We start from the raw sequence: 15,268 nt of genomic DNA, 5'->3' as shown, positions 1-15,268 counted from the left end.
TTTCATTTCATTATTTTTGAAATCATCTTAGCTTTACAGAAATTTTTACATGTGCCTAAGACTTTAGCACAATAATATAAATATATAATATTGTAATTTATAGGAGTTTTATGTACTGCACTGTATTGCTGATGAAAAGTAACAAATTACAAGGCATATGTCAGTGGTGATTCATTTCTGTTTTTGCTTTATTTTGTAGTACAGTCGGCCCTTCGTATCCACGGATTCAACCAACCGCGGATCGGGATCGAAAAAAAACCCCGGAAGTTCTCTCTCCAGCACTCGTTGTTTGAGCATTGTTCGCCTTGAGTCTCATTTGGTCGCTACTTGTGTTGTGTGCATCCTTTGTTTCTGTGAAAAAATAGCTCCTAAAAAGCAATTAAGTGATCAAAGCAATTCCTCATAGGCTAAGAGGGAGTGTAAAGTACTGTAATCCAGAGATAATTAAAGTATTACTCGTTGTTTGAGCATTGTTCGCTCGCATCTCGTTCGTTCGCTACTTGTGTTGTGAGTGAGAGGAAGGAGTTTAAGGCTAGTAAGGGATGGCTGGCTAGCTATGTGAAGCGCTACAGCCTCAAGAACTTAAAGATCACGGGAGAATCTGCATCGACTGATGCCAAGGCAGCATCAGCGTTCCCAGAAGATCTACGATGGTTGCCTCTGTACTGAACACGTACAGACTTTTTTTTCCTTGTCATTATTCCCTAAACAATACAGTATAACAACTATTTACATAGCATTTACATTGCATTAGGTATTATAAGTAATCTAGAGATGATTTAAAGTATACGGGAGGATGTGCGTAGGTTATATGAAAATACTACACCATTTTATACATGGGACTTGAGCATCCGCAGAATTTGGTATCCGCGGGGGGTCCCGGAACCAAAGTCCCCGCGGATACGGAGGGCCACCTGTACTTCAATGTACTTTGTGAAGAATTGCTCTGTGTGAATCAAATGTAAGACAGGATTTTTCACTGTTCCTCGGAATATGCGACAATAATAAACAAACTTTATTTTTACTTCCATTTGGATTTTCGTGCGGTTGCTTCCTGTATGTAGGTCAGTTAATCCTATCACTTTGAAAGTCTGTTTCCTGCATTTGGGCCAATATTAATGGCACAGGGTACAGGTACTGACCAGACTGCAGTACAACAGCCAGTGAAGCAGAACGTGGGAAAACATTGCAACTGACATTCATTCACTCAATTCAGCTCTGAAAAATCATTTCTGTAGTAGACCACAAGGTATAGGAGTAGAATTAGGGCAGTCTGCTCCATCATTACACCAAGGCTGATTTATTATCCACAAAATGCTGGGGGAACTCAACAGGCCAGGCAGCTTCTACGGAAAAGAGTACAGTCGATGTTTTGGGCCGAGGCCCTTCGGCATGACTGGGAGTACAGTCGACGTTTTGGACCATCTCAAACCTATTCTCCCCATAACCTTTGACACCCTTACTTATCAAGAACCTATCACCCTCCTCATTAAATATACCCGATAAACTGGCCTCCACAGCTGTCTGAGGCAATGAATTGCATAGATTCATCACCCTCTGACAAAAGAAATTCCTCCTCATCTCTGTTCTAAAGGGACTTCCCTCTATTGTGAGTCTGTGCCCTCCGGTCAGAGACGCCCCCCACCCCATTATAGGAACCATCCTCTCCACAACTAGGCCTTCAAAAGGTTTCAATGAGATCCCCACTCATTCTTCTAAACTCCAGGCCTGGAGCTATGAAATGTTCCTCATGCATCAACCCTTTCATCCCCGGACTAATTCCAAAGGCCAGAAATAAATTCTGGTGATGGCCACCTTAAAATTCGAGCAAATACCCTTTTGAAAAATCCTCCATTCTGATTGATACATGGGTACCACCTGCTGATTGTTTGACTTCAGGTAATAATGCTAGGGATGGTAAAGTGGTGGGGTGGCTCCCTCATTGAGTACAATCAATGTGTCTTCTTCTTCTGTCACTATTGAGACCTAGGAAGCTTGTATTTCCAGTTTGTGCTCTGATCACCTTCAATAGTGGTGTTATTAGGTCATTGCTTTTAAACTGATTGTAGCGCTCTTAAAACACCAGGAAGGGAAGTATGATATTTGGGCCTTAAAAGTTCACACAATAACTACTGTATGGGAGTAGTAATTTTTACCCATATGTCAAAAAATTATATGCTTCTTGCTTGATAAAATGGACAGCAGAATTGAAACTACAAGGGAGCTAGCTTACAGTGGAATGAGTGATCATTTTAATTGTAAGCTCAAAATCATCAAACAGGCTATGGATTTTCATCAACTGAGTTGGAGGCTCTATGAATAATAAATAAAAGGAATAATGTTTATTTCCTATTCATATTCTAGATACTGCTTATTATGTCGGCAATAAATTTTGCTGCACTTCAAACTCAAGCAGTTAAGCGCTGAAGAAATTGCACAGCCTGCCACGCTTATACCATACAAAAGAGATATTTCAATGTCTCAAGTCAATTCCTTTTATAATTTATCTGATGTCCTGCAAAATCTTCATGATATTAACAATGATTTTAACAATTTTTGTAACTGCTCAAGAAGTACACTCATTGGACACTTTACTGGGAACAGGGGAGGAACCTGGTGGGACCAGCTGCTGTCGTCCATCCACTTCAAGATTCAATGTATTGTGGATTCATAGATGCTCTTCTGCACACCGCTGTTGTAATGTGTGTTTATTAGAGTTACTGTCGCCTTCCTGTCAGCTTGAACCATTCTGGCCATTCTCCTTTGAACTCTCTCTTTAACAAGGCGCTTCACCCACAGAACTGTGGCTCACTGGACTTTTTTTTTTGATTTTTGCTTCATTCTCTGTAAGCTCTTGAGACTGTTGTGCCTGCCCTAGAAATAAGCAGTTTCTGAGATACTCAAACCACCCCGTCTAGATCCAATAATTATTCCTTGGACAATATCACCTAGATCACCTTTTCCCTTTCTGATGCTTGATCTGAACAACAACTGAATCTCCTGACCATGCCTGCATGCTTTTACACATTGGAGTTGCTGTCACATAATTCATCAGCATTATTATGCACCATGTCGTATGACGTGGGCGACCACAGTCTTCTCCATGACCATGATTGCTCTTGGCAAATTTTTCTACCGAAGTGGTCTGCGATTCCCTTCTTTCCTATTCATATTCCTATTCCATTCCCTTCTTTACACGACATGTAACCCCAGCTATTATCAATACTCTTCAGAGATTGCCCGTCTGGCATCAGTGGTGGAAGATACAGTGAAAAGCTTGTCTTGCGTTCTGTTCATACAGATCAGATTATCACACAGGGCATTGAGCTACTGTAGAACAAGGTAAAATAATAACAATGCAGAACAAAATGTAATAACTACAGAGAAAGAGCAGTGCAGATAAACAATGAGGTGCAGGGTCATAATGAGGTAGATGATGAGGTCAAGAACTATACATGAGCTATAATCGGGAAGGATGAGATGCCTGGATAAGCATCAGGCCTGACGATAAACCTGACAGTGTAGTAAATTGCAAGATCCTCTTAGGTGTACATAGACTGGTACACCTTAAATGACAGAAATTTACAGGTTGAGAGCATGTGCACTTGTGGTCTACAATCTGTGCCAAAACATGTCCCACCTCCTACTTTTAAACAGAAGACCTGAACATGGATCATCTTTGATCATCTTGTTGCATCTGACTGAGTTTTCTCATCAGCTTTTGTTGCTCTGGTGTGCTGAGCGTAACAATGTGTGGTGGGAGATGAAGCTCCATATGACCCAAGGTAGCTCACTGCATGCTCCTTATCAACAGTTATTGTGTGGTTCTGGCAGCTGGCTGGAGTTTATACATCACCGAGGGACCCGGTCTTGTGTGTTATGCTTCATTAGGCTTGGAGGTTTGGTGTGCATGATCATGGGTGGCTTGGTTAGAAAATAAATGGGGATGATATTCCTTTTACACCACTCACCTACAGACTCGAAGCAGTTTGCCTACCAATCCAGACATACTTTAAGATGTACGAGAAAGCTTGAGCACCCCAGATGCAACCTATGCTGTCACAGGGAGAATGTTCAGACTCCACACTGACAGCACTGGGTGTCAAGACTGAACCAACCCCCATACTCTGCCCGCTCCGATAATTTATCATGTCCAGGGGCCATCATGCGCGATGCTCACACCTTGTGAATAAACCACCAAAACTTGGCAAAGCTTGATATCAAGATTAGATTAGCTTTGTTCGTCAGATGCACATCGAAATATGCAGCGAAATGTATCGTTTGTGTCAACAATCAACACAGTCCAAGGATGTGCTGGGGGCGGTCAGTAAGTGTTGGCAAGTGTGCCCACCATTTCCTAACTCTTACGTCTATGGAACGTGGGAGGTAACTGGGGGAAGCCCATGGTGTCACAGGGATAACATACAAACCCGCTACAGACGGCAGTGGGAATTGAACCTGCCAATTTTGTAAACCAATACGCTAATTTCTACACTACTGTGCCAACTCACACAGATGTGACCATCCTACACTTATTTCAAGTGTCAGAACAAAAACACTGTGATAGGCCTTGTCACTTTTCTGTTATTTTGATAAGTCTCCTGCTTATGTCTTCAGATATATTTCATTCTGCCGGTCTGTGTTTTCTTTGTCCCAGATAGCACTTACCCAAAGCAACTCTTGCAGCTGAAGCATCGTAATTGATCCAAAATGACACCCAGGAGAGAATTGTAATCAGAATGGACGGCATGTACGTTTGGAGAATGAAATAGCCGATGTTCCTCTTTAATTTAAAGCTCAGTGAAAGTCTTGGGTATGCACCTGGAAAAACAAAGGAGGAAAGCGGCAGTTAATAAAAGAAATTTGATCATAGACCACCTGCACCTATTGAAGTAGTCTGACCACCTGGTACGGAGGGGCCACTGCACAGGATTCAAAAAAGCTGCAGAAGGTTGCAAATTCAGCCAGCTCCATCATGAGCATTAGCCTTCCCAGCATCTGGGGCATCATCAAAAGGGAACGCCTGAAAAAAATGGTATCCATCATTCAGGACCTCCTTCCCCTAGGACATACCCTCTTCTCATTGCTATCATCAGGAAGGAGGTACAAGAGACTGAAGGCCCGCACTCGGTGATTCAGGAACAGTTTCTTCCCCTTTGCCATCGATTTCTGAATGGACATTGAACCCGTGAACACTCCTCACTAATTCTTTATTTCTGTTTATTGCACTACTTGTTTTAACTTAACCATTTAAATGGCATACGGCATGGACACTTCATGTAACTCCGCTTTCCTTTTCTGTATTTAGTTATCATGAATTTTATTACACTGCAGCCATAAAGTTGACAAAATTTCACAACACATGGTGGTGACATTAAACTTGATTCTGATTCTGATTCACAAAAAAGGGTGGTAATCATCAGGAAGGATGCCCACCACGCAGCCACCATCAAGGAGCACGGACTGGAGGGTGAAGGCAGACACAGCATTTTAGGAACAACCTCTTCCTCTCTGTCATCAGCTTTCTGAATGAACAATGAACTCATCTACACCACCACACTATTTCTTCCTTCTCCTTTTGCACCAATTATTGATTTTATTATGTATTGTACCGCACTGCTGCTGCAAAACAACACATTTCATGACATATGCCAATGGTATTAAACTGATCTTGGTGGGTGAATTTTCTCCTGGGATGGTGCTTCATCCTCTCCTATAATATGTAAATAATAGTCCAATATTTCTAATATAATGTGCTTTTAATTTTTTAATGCAGTCATAATACTTGTTAGGAATTTGCAGTAATGATGAAAGTGATTCTTGCTTTTTAAATTTTCTCTCATTGTTTTTTTTATCCTTTAACATTAGCCATTGTGGGAAAAGCGAAGTCCATGCATCTGTCCATAAGCTTTTAACCTCTGATTTATTGTTGATATTACCCAAGTACACTATTTAAAATTCTAAATGTGATGGTGTCGGGAGAAACACAGATGAAGCCATCAGCTCAGAGAAAGCATTTTCTAATCTCAGGTACAAATTTAACACGAATAATTAAGGAACTAAGCACCAACCTGCACACGATTCTTTTGATAGCACTAATTATTGCAAATGGGGTTTAATTGAGAGAACAGCTTACATAGATAGGGCATGTGTTTGGTTGAATACTGACGATCATGGAGTGATCTGCTGTTGGTATTTCAGACCATTGCAGGATTCTACAGTGCAGATAGGGTATAGTGTTTGGCTGGTGAGGTGGATATACATCTCTGTCAAAGGAGGCATAAGGCACTTCCCACCGATACCCTGCAAGTCACCCTTGGGCAAGGTGTAGCACCCGCCTAGCCTCCCCCAATCAATGTCACATGAAGCCATAGGATCAGCTACTGCATATCACAAGTCTGGTTATGCAACCAATGATGCTAGGCAATCTCTCCACAGTATTAATAATTGCTGGAATCACCCTCCTTCTAAAGACACTACCCAGAAGAAAGCAATGGCAAACTACTTCTGCGGAAACAATTGCCATGGTCACGGGAAAATGATTGCCCACATTATAAACAACCCACATAATGATGATGATGAAAGAGTAGATGTCATTTTTTGGTTGTGGGAAATCTGTAATAAGGAAGAGTTAAATTATAAAAGAGCAAAGGGACCTGCAAAAACAGATCATTAATTCTCTGAAAGTAGCATCACAGGTAAAGTGGGCTTTTGGCACATTGACGTTCAAGACATTCAGTACAGGAGAAAGGATGTTATGTTAAAATTGTATAAGGTGTTAGTGAATTGAAGTACTGTGTGCAGTTTGGACCCCTACCTGCAGGAAAGACAACAATAAGCATGAAAGAGTGTGGAGAAAATCTACAAGGCTGTTGCTGGGACTTGAGGACCTGAGTTATAGGAAAGGTTGAATCAGTTAATGCTTTATTCCCTGGAGTGCAGGAGAAAGACCATAAGATGATAAGGACCTGGAGCAGAATTAGGCCATTCAGCCCATCGAGTCCACTCCGCCATTTCATCCCGAGTTCCATTCAAACCAATACACCTACTCTCTCACCATATCCCTGGATGCACCGACCAATCAGAATCTATCAAATTCTGTTTTGAATATACCCATGGACTTGGCCACCACCACAGTCTGTGGCAGAACATTCCACGGATTCACCACTCTTTGGCTAAAAAAAAATTCTCCTTACTTCTGTTCCAAAGAGTCACCCCTCAGTTGTGAGACTGTGCCCCCTAGTTCTGGTTACCCCTACAACAGGAAACATTCTCTCCAAATCCACCCTACCTAGTCCCTTCAACATTCCATAGTTTTCAATGAGATCCCCTCACATTCTTCTAAATTCCAGTGAGTACGGACCCAAAGGTGCCAGACGCTCTTCACATGTTAACCCCTTCATTCCCAGAATCATCCTCGTGAACAGCCCCTGGACTCTCTCTAATGACAATACATCCTTTCTGAGATAAGGAGCCCAAAACTGTTGACAATACTCCAAGTGCACCCTGACTAGTGTCTTATAAAGCTTCAGCATTATCTCCTTGTTTTATATTCTATTCCCCTTGAAATAAATGCCAACATTGCATTTGCCTTCTTTAACCTTCTGGGAGACTTGCCAAGGACTCCCAAGTCCCTTTTGCACCTCTAATGTTTGAATTTTCTCCCCACTTAGATAATAGTCTGCACTATTGTTCCTTTTACCAAAACGCATTATCATACATTTCCCAACACCGTATTCCATCTGCCAGTTTTTTGCCCATTCTTCCAATTTGTCTAAGTCCCGCTGCAATTGCATTGCTTCCTTAGCACTACCTACCCCTCCACCTATCTTCATATCATCCAAAAACTTTGCCACAAAGCAATCAATTCCATTATCCAAATCATTAACAAACAATGTAGAAAGTAGTAGTCCTTAATACTGATCCCTGAGGAACACTACTCGTCATTGGCAGTAAACCAAAAAAGGCCCCCTTTATTCCCACTCGCTGCCTCCTGCCTGTCAGCCGTTCCTCTATCCGTGCTACTACATTTCTTGTAACACCATCGAATTTTATCTTGTTAAGCAGCTTCATGTGAGGCACCTTATCAAATGCCTTCTGAAAATCTAAGTAAATGACATCCACTGCCTCTCCGTTGTCCACCCTGCTTCTTACTTCTTCCAAAATTTTAATAGATTTGTCAAGGCAAAATTTCCCTTTACGGAAACCGTACTGACTTTGACTTATTTATCATTAGCCTCGTCCTTAATAATGGACTCCAACACTTTCCCAACCACTGAGGTCAGGCTAACTGGCCTATAATTTCCTCTTTTGTCTTCCTCCCTTCTTAAAAAGTGGAGTGACATTTGCAATCTTCCTGTCCTCTGGGACCATGCAGAATCAAGTGATTCTTGAAAGATCATGACCAAGGCATCCGTTATCTCTTCAGCAACCTCTCACAGGACTTTGGGATGTAGTCCATCTGGTTCAGGTGGCTTATCCACCTTAAGACCTTTGAGTTTGCCTAGCTCTTTTTCCTTTGTAACAACGAATGGCACTCACTCCTCCTCACTGACACGCATGGACCTTTGGCACACTGCTAGTGTCTTCCACAGTAAAAAAGACTGAAGCAAAGTACTTAAATTAAGTTCATCTGCCATTTCTTTGTCCCCCATTATTACCTCACCAGCATAATTTTCCAGTGGTCCAGTATCAACTGTCAGTTCTCTTTTATTCTTTATATAACTGGAAAAACTTTTAGTATCCTGTTTTATATTATTGGCTAGTTTTCCCTCATATTTCATATTTTCCTTTCTTATATTTTTTTTAGTGGCCTTCCTTGATTTTAAAAGCTTCTCAATCATCCAATGTCCCACTCACTTTTGCTACCTTACATGCACTTTCCTTGCCTTTTATGCAGTCCTTAACTTCCCCTGCCAGCCATGGCTGCCTAGCCTGCCATTTGAGAACAACTTCCTCTGTGGGATATATCTATCTTGCACTTTGTAAACTATTTCTACAAACTTCAGCCACCTCTGCTCTGCCGTCATCCCCACAAGTATCCTCCTCCAATCCACCTGGGAAAGCTCCTCTCTGATGGCTCTGTAATGGCTATTCCATTGTGATACCGATACATGTGACTTATACTCCTTCCTCTCAAATTGCAGTATCAATTCAATCATATTATAATCACTGTCTCCTAAGGATTCCTTTACGTTAAACTCCCTAATAAGATCTGGGTTATTCCACAACACCCAAAGTAAGGTAGCCTTTCCCCTAGTAGGCTCAAACACAAACTGCATTAAAAAGCCATCTCTTAGTCATTCAACAAATTCTCTCTCTTACAATCTGACACCAACCTGATTTTCCCAATCCCCCTTGCATATTGAAATCCCCCATTACAATTGTAACATTACCCATATCACATGTCCTTTCAGCTTTCTTTGCAATCTCAATCAACCCCACATCTTGGTTACTATTTAGAGGCCTATTTATGATTCCTATAATATTTGTTTTTTACCATTGTAGCTTCTTAACTCTACCCACAAAGATTCAACATTCTCTGACCCTATGTCATCTCTTCCTAAAGATTGTAATTCCATCTCTTACCAATAGACCCACACCACTACCTATGCCTTCCTGCCTGTCCTTTTGATACAAAGTATATCTTTTGATGTTAAACTCCTATCTATGGCCTTCTTTCAGCCATGATTCAGTGATGCCCACAACATCATACCAACCAGTCTCATGAGTTTGTCCACCCTATTCCGAATGCTACATGCATTTAAATACAGCACTTTCAGTCCTGCATTCTTCGCCCTTATGAATTGTGCCTCTGTGGTACAACTAAACTCCTTGCTCTGTCAGCAGTTGTACCCAAACACTGGCTTGTCCTTGATTACATTAATATTAAATATTACATCATCTTCTTGTAAACCTGCTGGCTCATGCCCAGCTCCATCATACTGGTTCCCATCCCCATGCCATATTATTTTAAACCACTCCCAACAGCTCTAGCAAACTTGCCCACAAGGATATTGGTCCCCCTTGAATTCAAGTGCAACCCGCCCTTTTTGTACAGGTCACACCTGCCCCAGAAGAGGTCCCAATGATCCAGAAATCTGAATCCCTGGTCCCTGCTCCAATTCTGCGTGCACTTATCTGCTACCTCATTCCATTCCTATCCTCTCTGTCATGGGGCACAGGCTGCAATCCCAAGATTACTACCCTTGAGATTTGGGGAGATCTTGTAGAAGTATACAAAATTATGAGGCATAAAGAGGAGTGAATACATGCAGGCCTCTTCCCCTCAGGTTGGTTGAGACTAGAACTAGAGGTCATAGGTTTAATGCAAAAAGTGAAATATTAAAAGCGAATCTAAAGGGGATCTTCTTCACTCAGAGGATGGTGTGAATATGGAACAAGTTGCCAGTGGAAGTGGTAGATTCTGGTTCAATTGTAACATGTAAGAGAGGTTCGGATACGTACATGGATGAGAGAAAACTGGAGGGCCATGATCTGGGTACATGAAGATGGGACAAGACCAGGCTGGCATGGGCTAGATGGGATGACTGACTTGCATCTGTGCTTTAGTACTCTATGACTGTATGATTTAGTTGAGGTTTAATGTGAGGGAAGTCTTCCATACTTTAAACATAATGCAAATATACAATCTTTGCAAAAGGGTTGGAAATCAATTAACATTTTCACAATTGGGACTGATTGATACTACTTTATTATAGGATTAGTAATCCATCAGGGTTAAAATTTGGATCAGCCATAATCTACTTGAACAGTGGAGCATCTCAGTCTCCATCAAGGGAGCATGAAGGAAAAGAGTTAATGGAGTGCTTGAAGAAATGTAGCATCTCACTACCTTATGCTCAAATTTAAGGAAGAATATTCAACAAATGAGGTTCTGCAGATGCTGCAAATCTTGAGCAAACAACAAACATAAAATGCTGGAGGAACTCAGGAGGTCAGGCAGCATCTATGGAGAGAAATAACCAGTCAGTGCAGCTAGGCAGAGGGGGTGGGGTGGCTCTGTTGATAAAAAATGAAATCAAATCCGTAGAAAGAGGTGACATAGGATCAGAAAATGCAGAATCCTTGTGGGGAGAGTTCAGAAACTGCAAGGGTAAAAAGACCCTGATGAGAGTTATATACAGGTCTCTGAACAGTAGCTTGGATGTGGACCACAAATTACAACAGGAGATAGGAAATGCAAGTCAAAGGGCAATGTTACAGTAGTCATGGAGGATTTCAACATGCATGTAGATTGGGAAAATCAGATTGGTGCTGGGTGCCAAGAGGGATACTTTATAGAATGCCTATGAGATGGCTTTTTAGAGCAGCCTGTGGCTGAGGCCATTGGAGGAAGGATTATTCTGGATTGGGTGTAGTGTGATAATGATTTTGATTATGGACAGAATTTGATTATGGAGCTTAACGTAAAGAAATCTTTAGAATGCATTGATCATAATATGATAGACTTCAGCCTGCAACGTGAGAGGGAGAAACTAAAGTCAGGCATATCAGCATGACAGTGGAGTGAAGGGAATTATCAGGAATGAAAGAGGAGCTGGTCAAATTTGATTGGAAGGGGACACTAGCAGGGATGATGGCAGAACAGCAATGGCTGGAGTTTCTGGGAGAGATTTGGAAGGCACAGGATAGATGTATCCCAAAAAAGAGGTAGTATTCTAAAGGCAGAATAACTCAGCTGTTGCTGACTAGGGAAGTCAAAAACAACATAAAAGCAAAAGGGCATATAATAGAGCAAAAAGTAGTGGGAAGTTAGAGATGTGCCAACAGAAGACAATTAAAAAAGGAGGGAAAAGATGATATATGAAGATAGCTATCCAATTAAATCAAATCTTTTGGATACCAGAAGATTTCCAGATATATAAAGATTAAAAGAGATGTGAGAGTAGGTGTCGGACCTCTGGAAAATGACACTGTAGATGTAGTAATAGGGGACAAGAAACGGCGGATTAACAAATTAGGTATTTTGTATCTGTCTTCATTTTGGAATATATTAGCAATATGCTGGAAGTTTGACACTGTCCGAAGGCAAAAGTAAGTGCAATTGCTATTACTGAGAAGGTGCTTGGGCAGCTGAAAGGTCTGAGGTAAATAAGTCACCTTGTCTGGACCAGATAGAATACACCCCAGGATTCTGAAAAGGGTGGTGGCTTGGCATTGATCTTCACGAGTCACTAGTTTCTGCAATGGTTCCGGAGGACTGGAAAATTGCCGGTATCAATTCACTCTTTAAGAAGGGATGGAGGCAGAAGAAAGGAAATTGTAGGCCAGTTAGCTTGACTACAGTGATTGGGAAGATGTTGGAGTTGATTGTTAAGGATGAGGACTCAGGGTACTTGGAGGCCCATAATACAATAGCCCAGTCAGCATGGTTTCCTTCGGGGGAAATCTTGCCTGACAAATCTGTAGGAATTCTTTGAGGAAATAACAAGCAGTATAGACAAAGAAGAATCAGTAGATGTTGTGTAGTTAGATTTTCAGTAAGCCTTTGACAAGGTGCCACGCATGAGGTTGCCCAACATGATAAGAGCCCATGATATTAGAGGAAAGATACTAGCATGGATAGAGGATTGGCAGGAGGCAAGGAGTAGGAATAAAGGGAGCCTTTTCTAGTTGGCTGCCAGTGACTAGCCGTGTTCCATGGGCATCGGTGTTGGGACTGCTCTGCTTTATGTTGTATGTCAATGATTTGGATGATAGAATTGATAGCTTTGTGGCCAAGTCTGCGGATGATACGAAGGTACGTGGAGGGGCAGGTAGCGTTGAGAAACAGAGAGGCTGCAGAAGGACTTAGACAGATTAGGAAAGTGAGCAAAGAAATTGCAAATGGAATACAGTGCCGGTGAGTGTATGGTCATGCACTTTGGTAGAAAGAATAAAATGTGGACTATTTTCTAAACGGGCAGAAATTTCAGAAATAAGAGGTGGAAAGGGACTAGAGAGTCCTTGTGTCCTTGTGCAGGATTTGCTAAAGGTTAATTTGCAGATTGAGTCAGTGGTGAGGAAGGCAAATGCAGTGTTATCATTCACTTTGAGAGGACTAGAATATAAAGGAAAGGATATAATGCTCAAGCTTTAAAGATACTGGTGAGGCCTCACTTGGAGTAATGTGAGTACTCTTGCGGCTCTTAGCTAAGAAAAGATATGCTGACATTGGAGTGGGTTCAGAGGAGGTTCACAAGAATGATTCCAGGAATGAAAGGTGTATTGTATGAGCAGCGATTGAAGGCTCTGGGACTGTACTCGCTGGAATTTAGAAGAATAAGTGGTTTCTCAGTGAAACCTATCGAATGTTGAAAGGCCTATATAGAGTGGATGTGAAGAGGATGTTTCCCAAAGTGGGAGAACCTAGGACTAGAAGGCACAGCCTCAGAATAGAGGGATGTCTATTTACAGAGGAGATGAGGAGGGATTTCTTCAGCCACAGAGTGGTGAATATGTGGAATTCATTACCACGGGTGTCTGTGGAGGCCAGGTCATTGGGTGTTTTGGAGGCAGAGGTTGATAGGTTCTTGATTAGTCAGGGTATGAAAGATAGAGATGGGGAGAAGGTAGAAGAATGAAGTTGAGAGGGAAATTGGATCAGCCATGAAAAACTGGCTGAGCAGACTCAATGGGCCAAATGGCCTAATTCATCTCCTATATTTTATGGTATTATGCTCTTATGTTTCAGGCTGAGACTCAAGGGTCTTGGCCTGAAACATGGACTATTTATTCCTCTTCATAGATGCTGCCTAACCTGCTGAGTTCCTCCAACATTTTGTGTATGTTGCTCAAGGAATATTCAAGATGATGATGAGAACATCCAGTCCATACACAATGTCCCAGATTAAAGATTACAATCTACAGATCTATCAGTCACCTTCTGCTTGTCACATTACTCTTGCTAACCACCACACAGCCCACAAAACTGAATGGAGCATATTATTCTTGATTATGAAGGGTCAGCCTAAGATCAATTGATAGTTAAGAACAGCCTCAGAAGGAGGAGAACCTCTGGGAGAGGACAAGTAGCCTGTTTATGGTCCTTTATTCCCAATTAACATCCAGGTGTTGGGAAACAACTGAAGTGTCCAATTAGACTGGGGAGCCATTTGAAGCTGGGAGTGAAAAAGGAATAGTAGGTGGACTGAGAAGTTTTGCAAGAGAATACCCCACTGCAAGGCAATGTTGGTTGAAGACTGATGGTAGAGCCATTCATTACATCAGTGGCAGGAATATAAAGGGTAATGAACTTGACATGGATGATGCAGGGTAAAATGCTTTTGCAGCGCATGCATTAGGCAACATAAATAGTTGAACAAAACCTAGCGTGAGGTAAAAGTGTGCCAATTCTTTGTGCTTCATTAAACGTAAATATATTAGCAGAATTTAATCAAGATTTTAATCATTTGACTGAGGAAAGTACAATCAAACTCGATAATTTGAAGTGCATTGTTCTGCATTTAATTATTGCCATAGCTGATGCAGGCAAACTCCAGTGTATAGAAACCAGATCCCAGCATAGATATCATCATATTGATACTCAAACTACCTTAAAATTAGCAAAGACTTTTAACACAACATCATCAAACTACATTGAAAATCAAATGACTTTGTCTTTCTGAAATCAGTGGATGTGCAGCAAATTCTTAGAGCTTTAGCTATTTTTATTTTTAAAAATCCTGACAACCTACTGAAAAATATCCTTTTGTATTTGTTCACACCAATAAGACTCCATTTAGCTAATATGTTTTAAGTCTCCAACTACATATTTTGTTTTAAGAAAGTGGCTTTTAAAACATGGTGCTCTGATCAATTAGATTGTTTTTTGGTGTGGATATTGAGATGTGGTGGGATAAGTTAGATAAAAGACCCCAAAAATTAAAAATGTAGGTGGCAATAAATATAATCTCATCCAATTTAATCTAAATTACTTTGAATGTGCATATAGATTTAGAATATAGAGCACAGTTCAGGCCCTTCAGCCCATGATGTTGTGCTGACCTTTTAACCTACTCTAAGATCAATCTAACCCTTCCCTCTCACATAGCTTTCCATTTATCTTTCATCTATTTGCCGATTTAAGAGTCTCTTAAATGTCCCTATTGTATCTGCCTCCATCACCAGCCTTGGCAGTATGTTCCACTCACCTGATGTCCCTTCTCCACTTTACCTACAATCACTTTAAAATTCTGTCCCAGTAATAATAATTACGAGTTTAACTGCATGCCGTGATATTAAATATTTTGAGTAGTATTGACAG

The 15,268-nt window shown here is 41.2% G+C and overlaps 1 protein-coding gene across 1 annotated transcript in view; it reads right to left on the bottom strand.

The window, feature by feature from the left end:
• The window catches only part of gabrb3 (gamma-aminobutyric acid type A receptor subunit beta3), a 383,905-nt gene that overhangs the window by 33,658 nt on the left and 334,979 nt on the right, over nt 1-15,268 (bottom strand). Inside the window, exon 7 of the mRNA XM_072264245.1 lies at nt 4,669-4,821. Coding sequence (XP_072120346.1) covers nt 4,669-4,821 — 153 coding nt within the window. The remainder of the gene's footprint in view (nt 1-4,668; nt 4,822-15,268) is intronic.

Source organism: Mobula birostris, chromosome 7 (genome assembly GCF_030028105.1).
Source record: "Mobula birostris isolate sMobBir1 chromosome 7, sMobBir1.hap1, whole genome shotgun sequence".
In the NCBI taxonomy this organism is placed as follows: domain Eukaryota; kingdom Metazoa; phylum Chordata; class Chondrichthyes; order Myliobatiformes; family Myliobatidae; genus Mobula; species Mobula birostris.
The sequence above is the reverse complement of the archived record's forward strand: the minus strand, read 5'-3'. Positions and strand labels throughout refer to the sequence as shown.